We start from the raw sequence: 22630 nt of genomic DNA, 5'->3' as shown, positions 1-22630 counted from the left end.
CTGCATGCTGCAGAACTCAGTGTATGCATTTAATAACAAAAAATCTAGAAAGCCAAATATGCAATATAGAAAATACAATTACTTGGACCTTCAGTACCTGAAATGTATGCTTTACTGTCCACCTTTTATACTACAGCCATCCCACTACTATGACGGGTAAAAGCTGGTACTGCATGTGCTGGGCATTTACAAATGCATCTCATGCACAACTTGTACCACGGAATGTTATTAATAAAATCTTCACATGCTTTTGAAAACTCACTTTTGGTGCGCAGTCTTCATATATTGCTAGAACTTTTATTACGACTGTGGTCCTGAGGTTAGCCACAAAGGTCATGCACTCACTGTGGTCTATGGAGCTCTGGTCTGGTCAGCACTCGAGCTGCGGTGTAGAGCTGTATATTGGAAATGATGAGTTCACCTCTTGGCGACTCCTCTCACCCACAGCCGCTCTTGCAGTGTGTAGCACTCTCACTGATGCTCTCTTTTCACTACCTCACTGATGCTGTCCCCCGCTGCCACAGGAATGATCTCTCCTCGCCACCACTGTCATTAGCCCTGGGGTCCAAGCTCGGACCAGTGGTGCATCACGGGGCCTGGGCCTTGTTGTCCTAGTGGTAAATACACCACTGTCATCCTTGCATCACATACAGTAGGCAGCCATTTAATTTAAGCAAAGTGTAATGCTTCCTTTCCTCTGTAACTGCGCTATTAAGGGACCTGAACATTGGTTGCAGGGTACTACCATAGATTAAGGCAGGGTTTACTTACTGTATTTTAGGCCTTATTTTGAGCCTCATTTTGGTCATTATTTGGTCATTTTTGGTCAATATTTTTTTTAAAGGATTCCAAAACACAGAAAAAAGGTGGCAGTATTTCCATTATATTTAAAGGTTTTGCGCTCAAAGGTTGATGGAGATCAGGGTCAATTGTTGATCATAAATAAGAAAATTCTACACACAAATTGTAAAAATAAATACACTTCTTTGCAGTCTGTCGGTGCATGCAGATATTAAACCATAAAAATTGGGACTAAAAAAGTATTCAATAGTATACAAGTTTATTAATACAGTAAAATATAAACAGATTAGGTTAGATAGTGTAGTCGCAGGGCACTTGTGACACACTACTAATATATATAAAAAATTGTATGAAATATTACATTGATTTAAAACAAAAAGAAGGAACCTATTGAATGATGCTTTAAATAATAATAATGATGCCCCTGAGGACGCCCGTGATCATGCACGCGGCACCCCGTTTGTAATCAGACCCCGGAGCGTGTTCGCTCCGGGTCTGATTATGGTCGACCGCAGGGCCGGCGGTGTGTGACGTCACGCCCCCTCCCGTAGCTATCACGCCCCCTCCCGTAGGCTTGCATTTACGTCACACGCCACCGGCCCTGCGGTCGAGCGTAATCAGACCCGGAGCGAACACACTCCGGGGGCTGATTACAAACGGGGTGCCGCATGCATGATCACGGGCGTCCCCAGTGGCGGGACTCCCGTGATCAGGCATCTTATCCCCTATCCTTTGGATAGGGGATAAGATGTGTAAGCACCGGAGTACCCCTTTAAAGGGATATATTGTTAATTCCTCTAAGGCAGGCTGGGATCTATAGTTCTCCCTTATCCATTAATAGTTTTAATTTTGCCTTGAAAAGATGAGTCCTTGATCAATAGTTTCAAGGTATGCTGGGAGTTTAAGTTCTTCCATGCACCTCAATAATAATATTATTTCTGCCGTCTAACCATTATAGTTTTTCTCTGTGTCAACTCCACTCTTAGTTTTGGTAAAACTACTGAAAAAAATGAGGCCCAAACTGAGACCTAAAATAAGCCTCATGATACTGTGTGTATACCTAGCCTTAAAGTGTCCTGCAGTGATGGTTGACCTTCTAGAAGTTTCTCCCATCTGGAGACAGGATCTTCACCTCTCTTATCAGGATTTTCTCTCCTAATTACTTACTTTGCTTGGGAGGCCAGCTTTAGGACGAGCCCTGATTGTTCCAAACTTCTTCTATTTAAAGAATTATGGAGGCCATTATGCTATTGGGAACTTTCAGTGCAGCAAGAAAGAAAAAAACTAAAAAAAAAAAAAAGTCTCCTCTTCTCCAGATCTTTGCCGCCACACAATCTTGTCTTTGAGCTCTACAGGCAGTTCTTTCTACCTCATAACTTAGTTTTTTGCCTGATATGCATGAAACCTCGGCTTTGTCTTTGCAAATCTTGCCCAATCACCTGACTCCAATCAAGGTGTAAAAACTTATCAGAGGTGATTACTAAAAATAGAAGCAAAGAGCCTGAATACTTATGTCCATGAAAAACTTTAGTTTTCCTTTTTTTTTTTTATAAATTTGCAAAAAATTCTAAATCTCTGTTGTCATGTTTTCATAATGGGGTATTAAATGCAGATTGATGGGGGGAAAACTTGCATTGAATATGGGACTTAAACTAAAAACGCCAATATAAGTGTAAATCATGAAAAAAAATATATTTGATAAATATCAGACACACAGGTTAAAGAATTAAACTTTCACATTGCAGATTGAGTGAAAAAAGGTTAATGCCATTCCGAATGTATGCTATACAATTGGTGCAACCATATTAGAGTAACAGAATAATCTGCTTTAAAAGCATCCAACTGGTCAAGGATTTTATGTTCTGTTTTTGTGTTTGTTTGTTTTTATAGCAACACCATACACACTGTAAAGTAATACCTGTAAGTAAATTACCTGACCCATGAAACTGGTACGTGGGTTAATATGAGTTAAATCATGTGACCCCTGGGGCTGGAATCAATGGAAGTGAATAATGATTGCTTTCTCAGGGTCTGTAACTATTCTAAAACAGTGTGCTCCTCTCTTTATTTTTTACACTATAGTGCTTTTATTTCATCCAGATTTTTATTTTATTAGGTATAAAAACTTTATCCCCCCCCCCCCCCAGTCCAAGAAAGTTTATAGCACATAGTTAATTGTATATATTGTTTATATTTCAGCTGATAACCCCTGCTTAAAGGAACGCCAAAAAATACTCGGAGAAAAAACACCTTCAGTTGGAAGGTTTGTGCCTCAGTGTGATGAAAAGGGTAACTTCAGCCCGCAGCAGTGTCATGGCAGCACCGGTTACTGTTGGTGTGTAAATGTAAACGGTGAGGAGATAGCTGGGACAAAGACCCCGCCTGGACAACCAGCTCAAAACTGTGAAGCCCATGGTAAGATTTTTATAAACATTATGGGGGTCATGTATCAATGTGTGCGACTTCTGGTGTCACATGTATCTGGCTGGCTGCCATGTATGAATAGGTGTGCGCCTCTTCATACCTGCCAGCTAGTGTTAGTGTGCAACAATGATTGTCACCAACATTTGCACAGCAGGACAGGAAAAATAGACCTGGCCTGCTGTGCAGAATAAATGCATTCTGTGAATTGAGTGCAACTCGTCCGGCTCACAGAGTATAAAGAAGTAAGTAGTGATGCATAGCATCACTATTTACCTCCCTTGCCCGGTGCTCTGTACTACTGTACAGAAGCTCGGACTCCCAACACTCTAATGGCAGAAGTACTGTTATATACTGTGCTCCGGCGGTTAGCACCGGCCGTGAGCGCAGTAGCCCCGTGTCTCCGTGTCCCCAGTCACCGGCGGGGCCGGGATTCGTATTGCGGGACGTGCTCGCATGCGAATCCAGGCCCGTCACTTACCCACGTCCACTCCTGCTGCAGCTTTGTCTCAGCCTCGGCGCGCGCATCCCTGTCCCTTAGGGTGTGAGCGCGTGGGAGCTTTGAAATTTAAAGGGCCAGTGTGCCCATAATTAGTAAGTGCACCTGAACACTACATTATAAATCCCTACACCTCCCACACATCCCTGCTGGATCTTCAGTGCTCATTCAGTGCAAGAGAAAGTGTTCCCATTGCCTGTTTTGCCTACCCGTATTACCAGCCTTCCTTGCTACGTTTTTTGACTACGAACTTTTGCCGCCTGCCTTGACCTTCTGCTACGTTTACTACACCTCTTCTGTCTCATCCTCCTGTACCTCGCCTTGCCCAGTACCTGTGTGGTCGAGCGGTATCGGGGGTAGCAACCTGGGTGCCACCTGCTGCAGCAAATCCATCTTGCCTTGTGGCGGGCTCTGGTGAAGACCAGCGGCACCTTAGACTCTGCTCCTCGATACGGTCCGAGTCATCAGCCACACAGGTAGAGGATCCACTACCTGCTCCGTGACATCCGCATTCAGGTACGTGACAAGTACCTACTCTGCACTAGTTGTGCATGCGGCTATACAGCCGTGGATGCAGCTATGGCTGAGCATGAAGTATGCATTGTATGCTTCTTGCCCAGCCAGCAACAAGTAAACTAGCGATGTTGTACATAGCTATTTTACTCTGTTTGGGACAGACACTAATACCAGCGATCTCCATAGATTGCTGGATAGTTACCCCCCTTGTTTGGCTGAGTGTTCTGCACTGGCCCAGCTGAGAAAAAGCTAGCTAGGGATGCTGAGCATCGATAGTTAAATCCTTGGGGGCTATCAAGTATACAGCCATCTATATAGATAGCTGTATACTGTCTACAGTTAGAAGGGGTCCACTTACCTTCCTTGTTCCTGACTGTCTTTTTTTTTCTCTAGCCCTGCCTCTAGGGATCACGTGATGGTCCCTAGAGGCAAGACTGCAGAAGAAGCTGACAGACCACAATGAGGATGGATGAGACAGGCGGTATTCAGTTATAGCACTTTTAACATGCCTTTTCACTTTAAACAATAAATAGATAAAAACGTAATCTGTGAACACAACCTTGCTGCATTTTATGGTACCAGCTGGCGCTAAACACGGCTGTATACAGTACAAATGGGCCATGAGGCACACACACACAAGGCAGCATGGCACGGCTTGTAGCGCGTGGTACAGACTGGCGTGGCATCTACACTAAAATGGTCGACTCCTTTAAACTAGTTACAACATAACTACACAACAACACAATGCGTTTCTCTTTGCTATAGTAACTTTTTGTAGTAACTTCACGCACAGTGCCATACATTTATGGTGCGGCTATGTAGTGAGCGCAGGAGCTGCGCACGCTACACAGCAGGTGAGCTCTGGCTGCTATCAGCAGCTGGGGATTCACCAAAAATGGCGGACATCAACTATCGTACTGATGTCCGCCATTAACTGATAATGGCGGACATCAACAATCACACTGATGCCTGCATCTATAGTGAAACGGAAGGTTCTTTTGGGCTCATCGGATTTCTGCTGTGCACTGTGCAGGTTTGATAAGCAAAAATGGCCACCAGAGGTCTCCTCACCTCCCCACTGTGTGCAGGATTGTCGAGCATGTTCTGCCTGGAGAGCCTGGCTGTACAAGAAGATTGCCGTTAATACTGATCAGTACTATATTATAACATAAGAAGAGGTGGTGCAGCGCAGGTAGGTCAAATTCAGGATACTTTATTGCATGAAGAGATACAGGTACATGACAAACATGGGCAAGGGTGACCCTTTTCGGCCCTGCAAACGGGTCTTAGTCATACCAATGACTAAGGCCCTTTTGCAGGGCCGAAACGCGTCATCCTTGCCCATGTTTGTCGTGTACCTGTATCTCTTCATGCAATAAAGTATCCTGAATTTGACCTACCTGTGCTGGACCACCTCTTCTTGTTTGCATTGCACCAAGGCGTAGCCCACGCCAATCCAGGTGCTGCGGGCTTGGGGAGTGAGCTGGACTTTCTCTTGTACTACATATGTTATAACATAGTACTGACCTGTACATATAAATCTAATGATTGCTATCAGTAGTCCCCTATGGAGGGATGAAACCAGCCCTTGAAAAAAATTGTATGCCAGCCTCACAGCACCTTTATATATCAAAAGTTTGCTTTATTCATACATTCATTCATACATAATAACATATTTTCAAAATGGGGTGTACACACTTCAGGGTCAGGTATCGATCGATGAACAGCAAAAGTAGAAGTTTTCCAGCTAGATAGGTCCTGTAAAATGTAATATTTTATTAAAACATTAAAATAGAATCCACCCAGCTAGGACTAACATAGGACTGACGCGTTTCAGGCACATAGACTTTAATCATAGACCCAGTTTCTGTGTATCACCAGCTGAATTAAAAACAGTAATTTCAGTCACATGTCTCTGTCGTCAATTCTGCCCTATTACAAAAAATCCCACAATTAATGCTAACATACTTCACAGGTAAATGGTGCCAGCATCCAAGAGCCAGTCACTCCACAATTTTAAAAAGTAAAAAGGGGCAGCACTCCATTATAGTGAAGAATGGTGGCAATGCTTGAAAAGGGTTCTATGGAGGAATGGAAGCATTGCATAAAGATATAAAGGAAATGATTTTTCACACATGATAATACTGTATACCTCTAAATAAGTCATACAGTTACCATGTTAGAATAGTATTGGAGGAAATGAATTATTTTCACTATACATATTACCACCATACTGTTACTGGCTAAATCCTGTACAATGAGGAAATATCATCACTACACATATTACTAATAATACCACCACACCATGACCACTACCACCACAGAATGAATAATACAGTGCAAAGGCCAATATTCCCCGAATAAAGGGACCATATACAGGCAGATACCGACACTACACGGGAGCTGCAGACCATATGAGTGTTTATAGTGACATCCAGATTCACAGGTGATGTCTTCTTTAAGTAAATCACAGGAGACGACTTCTTTGATCGTTCACTTTTATTTTTCTTCTCCATTTTGCTCTGGGCATTGTGAAGACTTCTCCTTTCACAACTTGTCTCCGCAAACATTTTAGGATCCTCACTTCAGCTCTATACAAACGTCTTATCAATATTGCCTAATTGTAGTTGGACACCCTTTATGCCCCCATATAGCAGTTAGGCTTCCTCTGTGCCCCCATATAGCAACTAGGCCCCCTGTGTGCCTCAATATAGCTGTAAGGCCCCTTCTGTGCCCTTATATAGCAGTTAGGCCCCCTCTGTGCCCCATAATTGCAGTTAGGCCCCCTCTGTGCCCGCATATAGCAGTTAGGCCCATTCTGTGCTCCTATATAGTAGTTAGGCCCCCTCTATGCTACCATTGGCAGTTAGGCTCCCTCTGTGCCCCAAATAGTATTAGACCCTCTGGGTGTCCCACATAGTTTTAGGCCCCCTCTATGCTTCCATATAGTATTAAGGCTACTGTACTTCTATATAGTAGTTTGGCCCCCACTATGCTCTCATATGGCAGTTAGGCCCCATTTAGACACCCATATGGAAGCTAGTCCTCTTTCTGCCCCTATATGGCAGATAGCCCTCTCTGCCCTATATAGTAGTGTATCGTAGAATAAGGTAGACCCCCCCCCCTTAGATTAGGTAGGTAGGCCCCCTCCTCTGACTCTTCATATTAGCTAGGTAGATCTCTCACCCCCACTTTGATTAGATAGGTATGTAGGCAGGTTTCTTCCTCTTCCTCCCTCCATATTAGCAAGGTGGTAGACCCCCCCCCCCTTGCTAACCATATTAGAAGGGTAGGTGTCCTTTTTTGCAGCAACAATTGTAAAACAAAAAAACCTTACCTTCCCACCCACTTACGCAGAGCTGTTCTGTATGGTCCAGTAACACCTCACGTGCTAATCTATGAGGCATGATGATGTCATATCGTCCTGCTTCCCGTGCCATGACGCAGACGCCCTGTGCGGCCTCCCGGTAAGTACTAGGGTGAGTAGCTGGGAGCTTATTGCTCTTAGCTCCGCCACTCTGACTAGTGTAAGGACCTTATGTGTTAGTGTGCTAGTGTGGGTGTGCTAGTGGGTCAGAGCCTCCTTCCTCCTATGGGTCTGCGTCAGGTGGTCAAGCACAGGCCACCATTACCGACCCATAGGCAATCGACCTGCTGGAATTTTCCCGGCAGGCCAGTCCGGTCCAGAATCTGGAAAAATGGCATCAAACCGTGACAAAATATTTATATCTACTTTTCTTACTTCTGCCTGAGATACTCCTGCTTCTGATATTACATTAAGCTATCATACATCTTGAGAAGTTGCAGATATGAAGCTGCATATTTAATGCTGCAGATTTAAAGCTGTGTTCAGTTGTTTAGTTTACACTGAAATCTGCAGCTTCATATCTGCAGCTACTCAAGATGTCATAGTCCAGAGTTTGGAAATGTTCAGCAGCCCCAAAGAGAATGAATGGAGCACTGGCTGCACAATTTTGTCCTCATTCTATAGATTGGTAGGGGTCCCAGCGGTCGGACCCCCAACAATAATTTTTTTTATGCCCTATTCTATGGATAGAACATCTTGAAATAGGAATACTCCATTATTGGTACTCTTGAACGCAGTCTTAGGCCCAGGCTCTGTTCCCAGCCCATATTAAAGTTATCGTTATTGGTACAGAAATTGGTTTCCTTATTTGTTCTTCTTAGTATCCCCCATTACAACAAAAGTTGCATGTAAATCCTTGCAGTTTTTCAGTGTCTTAATGATGCAATTTCTGCCTCATCATAACTTCCACATGTGAAGTTTACCTTACATAACTACTGGAATTTTTTTTTAAATAAATCACATCGTAATCTACTATAATTTTATGACTTTATCCATTGCTGCTGGGGATAATCTGTAGTATCATTTTTTGAGAAATTAGTAGGTCAGAGTTGTAGGCAATAGAAAACAATAAGGCAATAGATGGTTATATCAGCCAGATTTGTTTTGTGTGCTTTTTTCTCTGAGAACATTCAATTTATGCCTTCTTTACACTTGCTTTTTATTTCCTATTACTTTTATAGCAACAGTTCCGCAGTTCTGTACAGAGCTTTTCTCTCAGATCAGTTTCTGTCCCCAGTAGGGCTCACCATCTAAATTCCCTATCACACACATATTATGGTCAATTTTAGGAAATATACTGTGAGAGTTCAGTGAAAACCCACACAAACATGGGGGGACATACAAATTCTATGTAGATGTTGAGATTTAAACCCAAGGCAAAGCGGCAACTGTACAAATCACCTAATATATAACATTTTTGTTAAAAATATTAGTTTATTTTGTAAACACATATATCCTATATACTTGTATAGGATTTTCAATTGTATGCTATCTGTAACAGTATAATACATTCTATGTACCATTGTAGAGCCAGTGACGTGCCACTATGCATTAGCTGTGGTGAAAAAATCCAGTACCTTCCAGTTTGATCAACTAAAGGGCAAGAGATCTTGTCATTCTGCAATTGGAGAGACCGCAGGTTGGATTGCTCCTATGACTGCACTCCTTAAGAAGAACCTGTTGTTGTGGGAAGGACCTGAAGAAAAATCTTTTGAAAAAGGTACAATACAAGGGTAACAGAGTACAGATAAACACCACACACTGGGGGAGATATTCAAAAACTACTGTCATTTCTATTCCAGACATATTAATTACACTTTTTTTTTTCTCCTCACACTTTCAAAGGGCTTTGAAGATATGAAAATATGTGAAAGTTCATTTTCATGCCACTTTTGTTTTTTTTGCTCCAAAAATTGGCAAAGTTTGCGCCATTTTTTTTGCTGCCTCCATAATTGCCAAATTTGGTGCCAAAATCAGCACTTTTTGCACCAAATATTACATCCCTGAAAATTCTGAAGGAAGCATCTCATGTAATATTCCATGATTACTAGTTCCCAGACAAACGATAACTGTATAAATAAAACATTTCTAGGGTTTAAATGGGCACTCTCCGATACTAAAACTTTTGATATGTTGTAAAGCATGTATAACCAATAGGTTTTGCAATTGCTTTCATTAGAAAATTTTCAGTATTTCATACTGAAAAAGCCAGTCAAACAACTGCTCCCTCCGCCTGCTTGGGCACATACTAGTCCTGCTGTGTCCATGCATCATCATCTATGTCATGGACACACTTCCTTGATTGACAGCTGTGAGCACAGGGTTCACAGCTGAAAGAAAAATCCTCCCACTGTCAGCTTGTGTCCCACTACTGTCAGTGAGGACAAGCTAGGAGTTATAGTTTTGCTAATGCTAGGGGAGATGTGAGCAGACAGCATACAGAGGGAGGGGGGGGGGGGGAGACCTGCACAATGAGGCCACGCCCCCTCCCTCTGAGAGGAATTCAGACTAGTGAGCTAAATAAAAGTGTAATAAATAAATAAAGGTGCTGGACACATAACAATTAGATGTACATGGTCAGGATTAGGTACTGAGTGATATATGATATATTAAAAAAAATAATAATTTGTTGGATCTGACGGGTACACTTTACATGTGAGTTCAGGTGCAGTGACCATGGGAAAAAAATGTTTAATAACATTTTCCAATAATAAATAATTTATTTTTCAATAATTGATTAAATAACGCCTTTTCCCAAAAAACTAAAGAAAAAAAAAATAAACAAAAGAAAAAACAACTACAACCATTTCTGTGATTTCTACACTAGCAAAAAGCTGGTGTGAAGTTTTTATGTAAAATAGGCTCTCATCCCTTTGAAAATATCATGTGAAACATGACATTTACATAACCACACCCACTTTTGCTAAACTGGTATGACTAGTGTAAACCTTGGATAATTCTTATGGGAAACACTTTGACTATCTGGCACGAAACTCAACATTTTTGATGTGAAGAGATATGAATATGACCCCAACTGTGTTTAAAGGGGTGCTCCGGCCCTAAGACATCTTATACCCTATCCAAAGGATAGGGGATAAGATGTCGATCGCTGGGGACCCCCGCAATGGACCCCCACAATCTAGCGTGTGGCACCCACCTGTGAGCACTGCAGGAAGTGCTCTTATGCCTCCCGACCACGGGGACGGAGTATCGTGACGTCACGACTCCGCCCCGTGTGACTTCATGCCCAGCCCCCTCAATGCAAGTCTATGAGAGCGGGCATGATGGCCATCACGCCCCCTCCCATAGACTTGCATTTAGGGGGCGGGGCAGGGCGGGGTGTGAGGTCACACTGGGCGGCTTTAAGAGGAGATTTGTTGAAAACAGCTTGGACAATATTTTATATACATCTACTAGACTTGTTAGCATCCGTACAGGAAGTTTTTCTTACTGGTTTGAGCATATGCAGGTTATATATTCCATACTATTATGCACTTTTATGTATGTTTGTGAAATTCAGCCATTCCTATAAGCTGATGATGCTTTGTTTCCACCATAGCTGTTTCAGAGTTCTTCTTGGCCAGCTGTGCCCCAGGAGCCAAAGAGGAAAACTTGTGTAAGCAGTGTGCAGGACAGGAAGATAAATGTAAGCGCAGTCCTGGAGAACTATACTATGGGGATGAAGGGGCCCTTAGGTAAGTTGGAATGTAGTTATTAAAAGGGTAATCCAGTGGAAAACATTTTTTTTTATAAACTGGTTAAACAGATTTGTAATTTACTTTCATTTAAAAATCTTAACGCTTTCAGTACTTATCAGCTGCTGTATGCTCCCCAGGAAGTTATTTTCCTTTTGAATTTATTTTCGGTCTGACCACAGTGCTCTCTGCTGACACATCTGTCCATGTCAGGAACTGTCCAGAACTTAATAATAGAAAAGGTGACCTTTCATCAGGCGCTCGGAGGTCCAAGGAAGTCTCACAAACAGGTCATGGAGGTGGATACGAATTCAAGCTTTATTAGTATACAATAACGTGTTTCGGGGTTAGCATACCCCTTCTTCAGATTGACAGATTTGTACAATACAGTACAACAGAGGGCTTTTTATACACACATTGATTGAGAAGCAAGATGGTGGCAGGGTCATAGGTTCAGGATGGGAGGTGCAGCAAAAGCAATAGAAATGTAGAAAAACTGGAAGCTAGATGTTTGGATTAGGTATTGTACTTTTTACCTATATATAGGGATGGTAGTAACTTAAAAAAGAGAAAGGAAAAAGCTTTATTAGATAGTGTAAAAGAGAGATGTATGAGTTGATCCGGTTCACATACTGAGTGGAGGCTTGGTGCGCACTCGCTATAAACATAGCCGTGCGTTCCACTGTGTGTAAACAACGGCCGCATGTCACCGCTCTGTTTACAAACAGAGCGGAGATGCGGCGTGTAAGTAACCAGGGACGCGTCGCCAGGGAGCGAGTCCACTGCATATAAACAGCGGCCGCATGTCTGTTAGCAAACAGAGTGGAGACTCGGCATGTATGTTAGCAGGGACGCGTCGCTAGGGAGCGGGTCCCTGCAGGTCTTACATTACAGAGCCAGCGCACGGTTTAGCGCTGTTCTGTATAAATTGGATGAAAGGAGTCTGTGTGTTTCATGTAAACAGAAATATTGGAGGAACAGTTTGCATGGTATCTATGAATAAATATAATGCATGAATATTTTAAAATAAATTAGGTTAAGAATTCAGTAATTTAAAAAGCATGAAAAAAAAATATATAAAGTATATAAAATACCTAGATAAGGGGTGTAAATAAATAAAGATTGCATAAATATATGGGCTAATAAAATAACAGAAACTGAATAATATCAAAGTATATGTAGATAAATAGGTATTGAAATATATTAATATATAGGGAATAGATATCTATAAATATATGAAGGAATTCATATGTGTGAAAATATATAAAAAATACATATACAAATATAAAAATCTATAGATAAAAAACACACAATGATCCACAAATATGGGTAGCTCATAATAAGGAAAAAGGGTTAAATGTAAGTATAAATATAAATATAAATATCCGCATAGCCATAATCACAAGTTACTCTCAATAAATTCATTTAGTCCCAGGGGCTGAAGTGTGCGTAATTTAAATATCCCAAAATTTTCACGCTGCCTAAGCATGTTGAATCGCTGGGGGACATCTTTATTAATCTGTTCTATGGCGGATACCTTGAAGGCCGAAAAATCACCCTCATGATATAAAGAAGCATGACGTGACACACTATGAAGCTGGTATTTGAGGGTAACATTGCTACGGTGTTTATTAATTCGGTTTCTTAAACACTGTGTGGTGCGGCCTACGTATTGCAGGCCGCACGTGCATTGTAAGAGATATATAACATATTGGGAGTCACAGGATATATGTGATTTGATATAAAAAATGTCTTTAGTGACCATAGAGTGAAATTCTTTTTATCATATGTGTTAAATTTAAACAACATTTACAGCGCGCGTGATTGCACTTAAAACAACCATTCTTTTGTAAAAAGTTGGAAGGTTTGTTATGCAGAGTTTTTAAGTTACTTGGGGCAAGTATGTTTTTTAGGGAACGTGCTCGCCGAAAGGTGACTTGTGGTTTTGGAGGAAGAGTTTTTTGTAAAAAAGGATCATTTAAAAGGATGTTCCAATGTTTGGCGAGTATAGATGTAATGTCTTTTTTATTATTAGAAAAGGTGGTGATAAAATTGCAACATCGTTTGTTTATTGATGTGTCTACTGTCAAAGTTTTTTTTAACAAGACAGTCAGATTGTGTTAGTTTGTTTGCTCTAGTTTTGGCAGAGGCTACGATTTTTTTCGGGTATTTTTTCGCTTTAACCTCTTCAGGACATAGGGCGTATGGATACGCCCTGCATCCCGAGTCCTTAAGGACCGAGGGCGTATCCATACGCCCGTGGGAATTCCGGCCCCCACCGCTAGCCGGTTGGGGACCGGAGCCGGATGCCTGCTGAAATCGTTCAGCAGGCATCCCGGCATATCGCCCAGGGGGGTCATTATGCCCCCCCATGTCGGCGATCGCCGCAGATCGCTGGACAATTCAGTCCAGCGATCTGCGGCGATTCCGGGTCAATCGGGTCTCCAGTGACCCGATGACCCGGAATTACTGGCTGTTCGGGGCCGTCTCTGACGGCCCCGAACAGCCAGAGCCTGCAGGGGTGAGGTGGCACTGGTGCCACCTCACGATCGCCCTGATTCGTCGGCCGGATTACCGGCCGACCAATCAGGGCGCCTGCTGCGGGTGTCACTCCCGCACCCGCTCCGCCCCTCTTCCGGAGGACGTGAGCGGGTGCGGGACGTGCACCCCAGGTGCTGGGGACCCCGATCCCCGGCGCCCCTGTTGGGATCGGGGCCCCAGGAGCAGCTGCGGCGGCGGGACTGACCTGCAGCGTCTGGATCGTTGGAGGTGAGTGACAGCCTCCTGCTGTTGCTTAGCAACAGCTCCCAGCATGCCCTTTTTGCATGCTGGGAGCTGTTGCTAAGCAACAGCAGGAGGCAGACCACCACAACTCCCAGCATTCCCTTATGGGCATGCTGGGACTTATGGTATTGCAACAGCTGGAGGCACATTCTTTCTATGGAAAAGTGTACCTTCAGCTGTTGTATAACTACAACTCCCAGCTTGCACAAACAGCTAAAGTGCATGCTGGGAGTTGTAGTGGTGCATCTGCTGGTTGCATAACTACAACTCCCAGCATGCCCGTTGGCTGTCGGTGACTGCTGAGAGTTGTAGTTTTGCAACAGCTGAAGGCACACTGGTTGTGAAACTCAGAGTTTTTTTTTACCTAACTCAGTGTTTCACGACCGGTGTGCCTCCAGCTGTTGCAAACTACAACTCTCAGCAGTCAACGTACACCATGCACCGTACATGCTGGGAGTTGTAGTTTTGCAACAGCTGGAGGCACACTGGTTGTGAAACACTGAGTTAGGTCACAAACTCAGTGATACATAACCAGTGTGCCTACAGTTGTTGCAAAACTGCAACTCTCAGCAGTCACCGACAGCAAACGGGCATGCTGGGAGTTGTAGTTATGCAACAGCTGGATGTCCCCCCCAATGTGAACGTACAGGGTACACTCACATGGGCGGAGGATTACAGTAAGTATCTGGCTGCAAATTTGAGCTGCCGCAAACTTTCTGCTGCATCTCAAATTGCCAGCGAGAAACTACTGTGAACCCCCGTCGTGTGACTGTACCCTAAAAACACTACACTACACTACCACAAAAAATAAAATAAAAAGTAAAAAACACTACATATACACATACCCCTACACAGCCCCCCTCCCCTCCCCAATAAAAATGAAAAACGTCTGGTACGCCACTGTTTTCAGAACGGAGCCTCCAGCTGTTGCAAAACAACTCCCAGTATTGTCGGACAGCCGTTGACTGTCCAGGCATGCTGGGAGTTTTGCAACAGCTGGAGGCACCCTGTTTGGGAATCACTGGCGTAGAATACCCCTATGTCCACCCCTATGCAATCCCTAATTTAGGCCTCAAATGCGCATGGCGCTCTCACTTTGGAGCCCTGTCGTATTTCAAGGCAACAGTTAAGGGTCACATATGGGGTATCGCCGTACTCGGGAGAAATTGTGTCACAAATTTTGGGGGGTATTTTCTGCTATTACCCTTTTTAAAAATGTAAAATCTTTGGGAAAACAAGTATTTTAGGTTAAAAAAAAAATTTTTTTTTACATATGCAAAAGTCGTGAAACACCTGTGGGGTATAAAGGTTCACTTAACCCCTTGTTACGTTCCCCGAGGGGTCTAGTTTCCAAAATGGTATGCCATGTGGGTTTTTTGTTGCTGTCCTGGCACCATAGGGGCTTCCTAAATGCGGCATGCCCCCAGAGAAAAATTTGCGTTCAAAAAGCCAAATGTGACTCCTTCTCTTCCGAGACCTGTAGTGCGCCAGCAGAGCACTTTTCACCCCCATATGGGGTGTTTTCTGAATCGGGAGAAATTGGGCTTCAAATTTTTAGGGGTATTTTCTGCTATTACCCTTTTTAAAAAAAATTTGGGGGGAAAACAAGCATTTTAGGTAAAATTTTTTTTTTTTTTTTTTTACATTTGCAAAAGTCGTGAAACACCTGTGGGGTATTAAGGTTCACTTTATCCCATGTTACATTCCCCGAGGGGTCTAGTTTCCAAAATGGTATGCCATGTGGTTTTTTTTTGCTGTTCTGGCACCATAAGGGCTTCCTAAAGGTAACATGCCCCCCAAAAACCATTTCAGAAAAACGTACTCTCCAAAATCCCCTTGTCGCTCCTTCCCTTCTGAGCCCTCTACTGCGCCCGCCGAACACTTTACATAGACATATGAGGTATGTGCTTACTCGAGAGAAATTGGGCTACAAATACAAGTAAAAATTTTGTCCTTTTATGCCTTGTAAAAATTCAAAAATTGGGTCTACAAGAACATGTGAGTGTAAAAAATGAAGATTGTGAATTTTCTCCTTCACTTTGCTGCTATTCGTGTGAAACACCTAAAGGGTTAAAACGCTGACTGAATGTCATTTTGAATACTTTGGGGGGGTGTAGTTTTTATAATGGGGTAATTTATGGGGTATTTCTAATATGAAGACCCTTCAAATCCACTTCAAACCTGAACTGGTCCCTGAAAAATACTGAGTTTGAAAATTTTGTGAAAAATCGGAAAATTGCTGCTGACAGTTGAAGCCCTCTGGTGTCTTCCAAAAGTAAAAACTTGTCAATTTTATGATGCAAACATAAAGTAGACATATTGTGTATGTGAACCAAAAAAAAATTTATTCGTAATATCCATTTTCCTTACAAGCAGAGAGCTTCAAAGTTAGAAAAATGCAAAATTTTCAAATTTTTCATCAAATTTACGGATTTTTCACCAAGAAAGGATGCAAGTATCGGCAAAAATTTACCACTATGTTAAAGTAGAATATGTCACGAAAAAACAATCTCGGAATCAGAATGATAACTAAAAGCATTCCAGAGTTATTAATGTTTAAAGTGACAGTGGTCAGATGTGCAAAAAACGCTCCGGTCCTTAAGGCCAAAATGGGCTCCGTCCTGAAGGGGTTAAATCTACTGACAAGTAGTTCGCTCTGTTGGACATAGTCTGTCTTTAGGGTACAGTTGCAGCAACTGTACCCTAAAGACAGACTATGTCCAACAGAGCGAACTACTTGTCAGTAGATTTAAAGCGAAAAAATACCCGAAAAAAATCGTAGCCTCTGCCAAAACTAGAGCAAACAAACTAACACAATCTGACTGTCTTGTTAAAAAAACTTTGACAGTAGACACATCAATAGACAAACGATGTTGCAATTTTATCACCATCTTTTCTAATAATAAAAAAGACATTACATCTATACTCGCCAAACATTGGAACATCCTTTTAAATGATCCTTTTTTACAAAAAACTCTTCCTCCAAAACCACAAGTCACCTTTCGGCGAGCACGTTCCCTAAAAAACATACTTGCCCCAAGTAACTTAAAAACTCTGCATAACAAACCTTCCAACTTTTTACAAAAGAATGGTTGTTTTAAGTGCAATCACGCGCGCTGTAAATGTTGTTTAAATTTAACACATATGATAAAAGAATTTCACTCTATGGTCACTAAAGAAATTTTTTATATCAAATCACATATATCCTGTGACTCCCAATATGTTATATATCTCTTACAATGCACGTGCGGCCTGCAATACGTATTTAAGAAACCGAATTAATAAACACCGTAGCAATGTTACCCTCAAATACCAGCTTCATAGTGTGTCACGTCATGCTTCTTTATATCATGAGGGTGATTTTTCGGCCTTCAAGGTATCCGCCATAGAACAGATTAATAAAGATGTCCCCCAGCGATTCAACATGCTTAGGCAGCGTGAAAATTTTGGGATATTTAAATTACGCACACTTCAGCCCCTGGGACTAAATGAATTTATTGAGAGTAACTTGTGATTATGGCTATGCGGATATTTATATTTATACTTACATTTAACCCTTTTTCCTTATTATGAGCTACCCATATTTGTGGATCATTGTGTGTTTTTTATCTATAGATTTTTATATTTGTATATGTATTTTTTTTATATATTTTCACACATATGAATTCCTTCATATATTTATAGATATCTATTCCCTATATATTAATATATTTCAATACCTATTTATCTACATATACTTTGATTTTATTCAGTTTCTGTTATTTTATTAGCCCATTTATATTTATGCAATCTTTATTTATTTACACCCCTTATCTAGGTATTTTATATACTTTATATATATTTTTTCATGCTTTTTAAATTACTGAATTCTTAACCTAATTTATTTTAAAATATTCATGCATTATATTTATTCATAGATACCATGCAAACTGTTCCTCCAATATTTCTGTTTACATGAAACACACAGACTCCTTTCATCCAATTTATACAGAACAGCGCTAAACCGTGCGCTGGCTCTGTAATGTAAGACCTGCAGGGACCCGCTCCCTAGCGACGCGTCCCTGCTAACATACATGCCGAGTCTCCGCTCTGTTTACTAACAGACATGCGGCCGCTGTTTATATGCAGTGGACTCGCTCCCTGGCGACGCGTCCCTGGTTACTTACACGCCGCATCTCCGCTCTGTTTGTAAACAGAGCGGTGACATGCGGCCGTTGTTTACACACAGTGGAACGCACGGCTATGTTTATAGCGAGTGCGCACCAAGCCTCCACTCAGTATGTGAACCGGATCAACTCATACATCTCTCTTTTACACTATCTAAGGCTGGGTCCACACTACGTTTTGTCCCATACGGGAGCGCATACGGCAGGAGGGAGCTAAAACCTCGCGCTCCCGTATGTGACCGTATGCGCTCCCGTATGCCATTCACTTCAGTGAGCCGACCGGAGTGAAACGTTCGGTCCGGTCGGCTCATTTTTGCGCCGTATGCGCTTTTACAACCGGACCTAAAACCGTGGTCGGCTCATTGAAGTGAATGGCATACGGGAGCGCATACGGTCACATACGGGAGCGCGAGGTTTTAGCTCCCTCCTGCCGTATGCGCTCCCGTATGGGACAAAACGTAGTGTGGACCCAGCCTTATAAAGCTTTTTCCTTTCTCTTTTTTAAGTTACTACCATCCCTATATATAGGTAAAAAGTACAATACCTATTCCAAACATTTAGCTTCCAGTTTTTCTACATTTTTATTGCTTTTGCTGCACCTCCCATCCTGAACCTATGACCCTGCCACCATCTTGCTTCTCAATCAATGTGTGTATAAAAAGCCCTCTGTTGTACTGTATTGTACAAATCTGTCAATCTGAAGAAGGGGTATGCTAACCCCGAAACGTGTTATTGTATACTAATAAAGCTTGAATTCGTATCCACCTCCATGACCTGGTTGTGAGACTTCCTTGTGACCGCCTGATGAAAGGTCACCTTTTCTATTATTAAGCTCATCAACAGGATCTCCTTTTGGATCCATCCTGAAGACCTATAGGCTTGCACGGATTCCTTCATGATTATCTCAAACTGAGGTTATATGCGTATATACTATACGCTCCAGGTGAGCGGCCATCTATTAGACCCCTTAGTTTGGGTTTTTTGAAATATATTTTTTAGGGTAATGCACTAGGCGCCTCTTTGGGCCCTTTCTCTTTTCTTTTGCGTACAGGAACTGTCCAGAGCAGGAGCAAATCCCCATAGCAAACCTATCCTGCTCTGGACAGTTCCTCACATGAACAGAGGTGTCAGCAGAGAGCACTGTGGTCAGACAGAAAGGACATTCAAAAAGAAAAGAACTTCCTCTGCAGTATATAGCAGTTGAACTGGAAGGGTTAAGATTTTCATATAGAAGTAAATTACAAATCTGTTTAACTTTCTGGAGACAGTTGATTTGAATTATTTTTTTCCCAATGGAGTACCCCTTTAAGACCTTTTAGATCTAAGTAGCCTGGATTATTATATGCATTCACTGCAAAAAAATATATCTACATTCTACTGTACAAGAAATACAAATATTTAAAATCTGATATTTATAATAATAATAATAATAAATTGTACCATAAAATACATATCTTGACCTGTCCTCTATTGGTGACTTGCTCTTCTTGTTACCTACCTGTATTACTATGTGCTTTCTATGTTATTTATGTGACTGTTTTATATTTTTTATTTTTAATATCGTATTATTTGGCTCTACTTTAAGTTCTGGGGTAGTCTGAGTATGGGCAGCCTGAGTTAGAACCCAGGAAAGGTGACCGCTATGGGTGTTAGAAGCAGGATTTAGTACCAGATATGCATTCCTGCAGTTGTACACACAGATTGCCTGATGCATTAGACTCATTTCATCAAGTAGGTCACAACTTAAAGGGGTTATCCCCCATAAGGTGATTTTAGTATGTACCTGGCAGACAGTAATGGACATGCTTAGGAAGGATCTGCGCTTGTCTTGGGGCTAAATGTTGTGAGATTACCATAACCCTGTGGCTAGCTTTTTGTGAACTGGTATTTCCTGTTTGACTTTTCTTTTTTTGACTACAAATCCCACAATTCCATTTTCCTCCCTCCCACACATCAGCCACCCCCCCCCCATTGAAACATAAATGAGCTGCATCCATTCAAAAGACCTGTGGTTTTCAATCAGGGTGCCTACAGCTGTTGCATTAGTTGCAGATAGATCCCTCCACCCATTGAAGCAGACAGGATCCCTGTCATCAGCTGACTACTGAGTCAGGTCTCGGCCGCATTGCTGCCTGGGAACAATCTGAGACCTCAGTCATTATGTATGCTGTAAAAAATAAATATTGGGGTGAAAATCACAGAAGAATTGTGATAAAACCGTCACACACAGGTACAGACACTATATTATGAACTGCACTAATTTTAAAGCCCCTGTAGCATAGTCAAATAAAAGAAATTCCTGGAATACCCCTTTAAGTCATGCATGGCTTTAAAGTGTTTGTCTTCTCTTACACAGTAATGTGGAACATTGCAGCACATTCTCCACACAATCTACTATCCTCTCTAGCCCTACTCTTGTTGTATTTGGTGTTTTTTTTATTCCTAAAGCATTTTGATCAGCTTGTTCATATATAACTATAAATCATTTACATACACTACTTACTGTATTTAGGCTAACACATCCTGAGAGAATGGAGCCTTGTGCGGCAACCACTCTGGTGCTGACTTAAGGGAGTCTAAGGGATCCCCCGGTTTTTAACAGAGTTTGCATATAACAGTCAGATTCCCAGTTAGTGGTTCTCTAAGTAGTCTATAGTTGGGAGCAAGATGGATCAGACATGAGTCTCAGAGGGCTAGTCAGGGGGCAGCTTGGGGTCAAACCCAGGATGTCAGTGAGGACTGAAAAATTCAGAATAGAAGTCAAAAGTTTGGGTCAGTGATCAAACTATAGAAATGAACTAAACACCAACAAATTTAATGGGAGAAGCGAGAAGCAGAGTGCATGAAGAGAACACAGTCATAACTCAGTAGTCAAACTGTAATAATGCAGACTAAAAGAAGTAAGTAACAGAAACTGATACTCAGGCAATGAGGGAGAGACCTGGCTGGTTTTAATGACCAGGACTAAATTACTGCCTGAATAGATGCCTATAGGCATTTTTTTTTCTTGAACATTATAATGATTGTGTAATAACTACATGCCCTTTCCTATGCTCAGGTGTTTGAGAGACGATAAAGGAGATGTCGCTTTTCTGGAACATACCGCATTATCAGGTAATGTTATTAATAGATTAAGAGGTCTGATTATATATTTCTATTGTTTTCTATGCTTTCTTTTATTAACTCTTAACATGGTAGTCTTCTATACAATACTAGGGAGGATGTATCTTTGCAAACTCATCGCTTAATACAAGTTAAACAGGGTTGTACACCAATAACAATGACTTGATCTCCTGAAGCATTGGTTCCATTATTCACTGTTAGCTCTAATAATTTGAGTTAGACATCCCCCTTGCCTTATATGTGACTCAACGTGGCAGAGGAGTTTCACTAGATTACACACATAACATGGACCAGCCGCTATGCACTAGTGCTAGATGCCATTAATTTCAAGCACTGACTGACGGACACGGGGGGATCCTTGGTGGTTACGTACCACTTTGAATATTCATTCTAGTCTGTTTTCTACAGCTCAAGTGACCAGATGCGACCCGCCCACTCTGTCATGATCGATACATGATGACACAACAGAGGGGCAGGAAAATAGCACCCCACTTGTTACATTTGGGTCAGTCTGTACATTTAACAGTAATTTGATTGGGATTTCTTGTGGGCGGGACTCCTGGGTGTTAGGAGCCCGTCCTCTTATGAAGCTGAGTCTCTAGCGAAACGTCAGGACTTAGGCTCATGTGATATTTTAATCAGCAGCGTTCTTCGTTAGCTTCAGCTCTATTATCCATTAGCCACTTGAATGACCCAAAAGATATAGTGGCACACCATTATTTTGGCAGTGCTTGACCAGTTGTTGCCATCGTGCCCCCTTCCCATAGACTTTCATTGAGGGGGCCGCCGTGACGTCATGAGGGGGCGGGTGTGATGTCACGAGGGGTGGCTCTGAACACGGAAGCCCGCACACAGCGTTCGGAACAATAAACTTCCGGATGCTGGGGAGCGGAGCTCTGGAAGCAGGGCAGCGGAGTACCCCTTTAAACCTCCTCTTGTGTGATACTGACACCTAGTGGTGTTTAGGTGCATTACCACAATTGTCTTTCACCATTACTTTTTAAGTGTTTAATAAAGGTTATATTTTACTGTTTTTAGGGGGGTTTCTAGTTTAGGGTACCCCTTTGGGGGATGTCCCCTAAATGTGTTGTTATTACCTTACTAGTGAGACACAGAGCCTCTTATCCCTGTTTTTTTTGTTAAATCTAAGAGCCGAGGAACGTGCTCTCGAATCACCCAAAGTGCAAGAAAAAGTGCAAACGTGTTACACAAAAAAAGTGCACAAAGGATGCGGTCTATCGCAAGCCCTTCTCCAACA

The 22630-nt window shown here is 42.1% G+C and overlaps 1 protein-coding gene across 1 annotated transcript in view; it reads left to right on the top strand.

Moving 5' to 3' along the window:
- Positions 1-22630, top strand: part of LOC130360976 (saxiphilin-like) — a 100205-nt gene that overhangs the window by 49617 nt on the left and 27958 nt on the right. Inside the window, exons 7-10 of the mRNA XM_056563536.1 lie at positions 3001-3216; positions 9133-9324; positions 11164-11299; positions 21308-21363. Of these exons, the coding sequence (XP_056419511.1) occupies positions 3001-3216; positions 9133-9324; positions 11164-11299; positions 21308-21363 (600 nt within the window). The remainder of the gene's footprint in view (positions 1-3000; positions 3217-9132; positions 9325-11163; positions 11300-21307; positions 21364-22630) is intronic.

The sequence above is a fragment of the Hyla sarda genome, chromosome 3 (assembly GCF_029499605.1).
Source record: "Hyla sarda isolate aHylSar1 chromosome 3, aHylSar1.hap1, whole genome shotgun sequence".
In the NCBI taxonomy this organism is placed as follows: domain Eukaryota; kingdom Metazoa; phylum Chordata; class Amphibia; order Anura; family Hylidae; genus Hyla; species Hyla sarda.
Note: the sequence above shows the minus strand (reverse complement) of the source record. Positions and strands in the feature narration are given on the sequence as shown.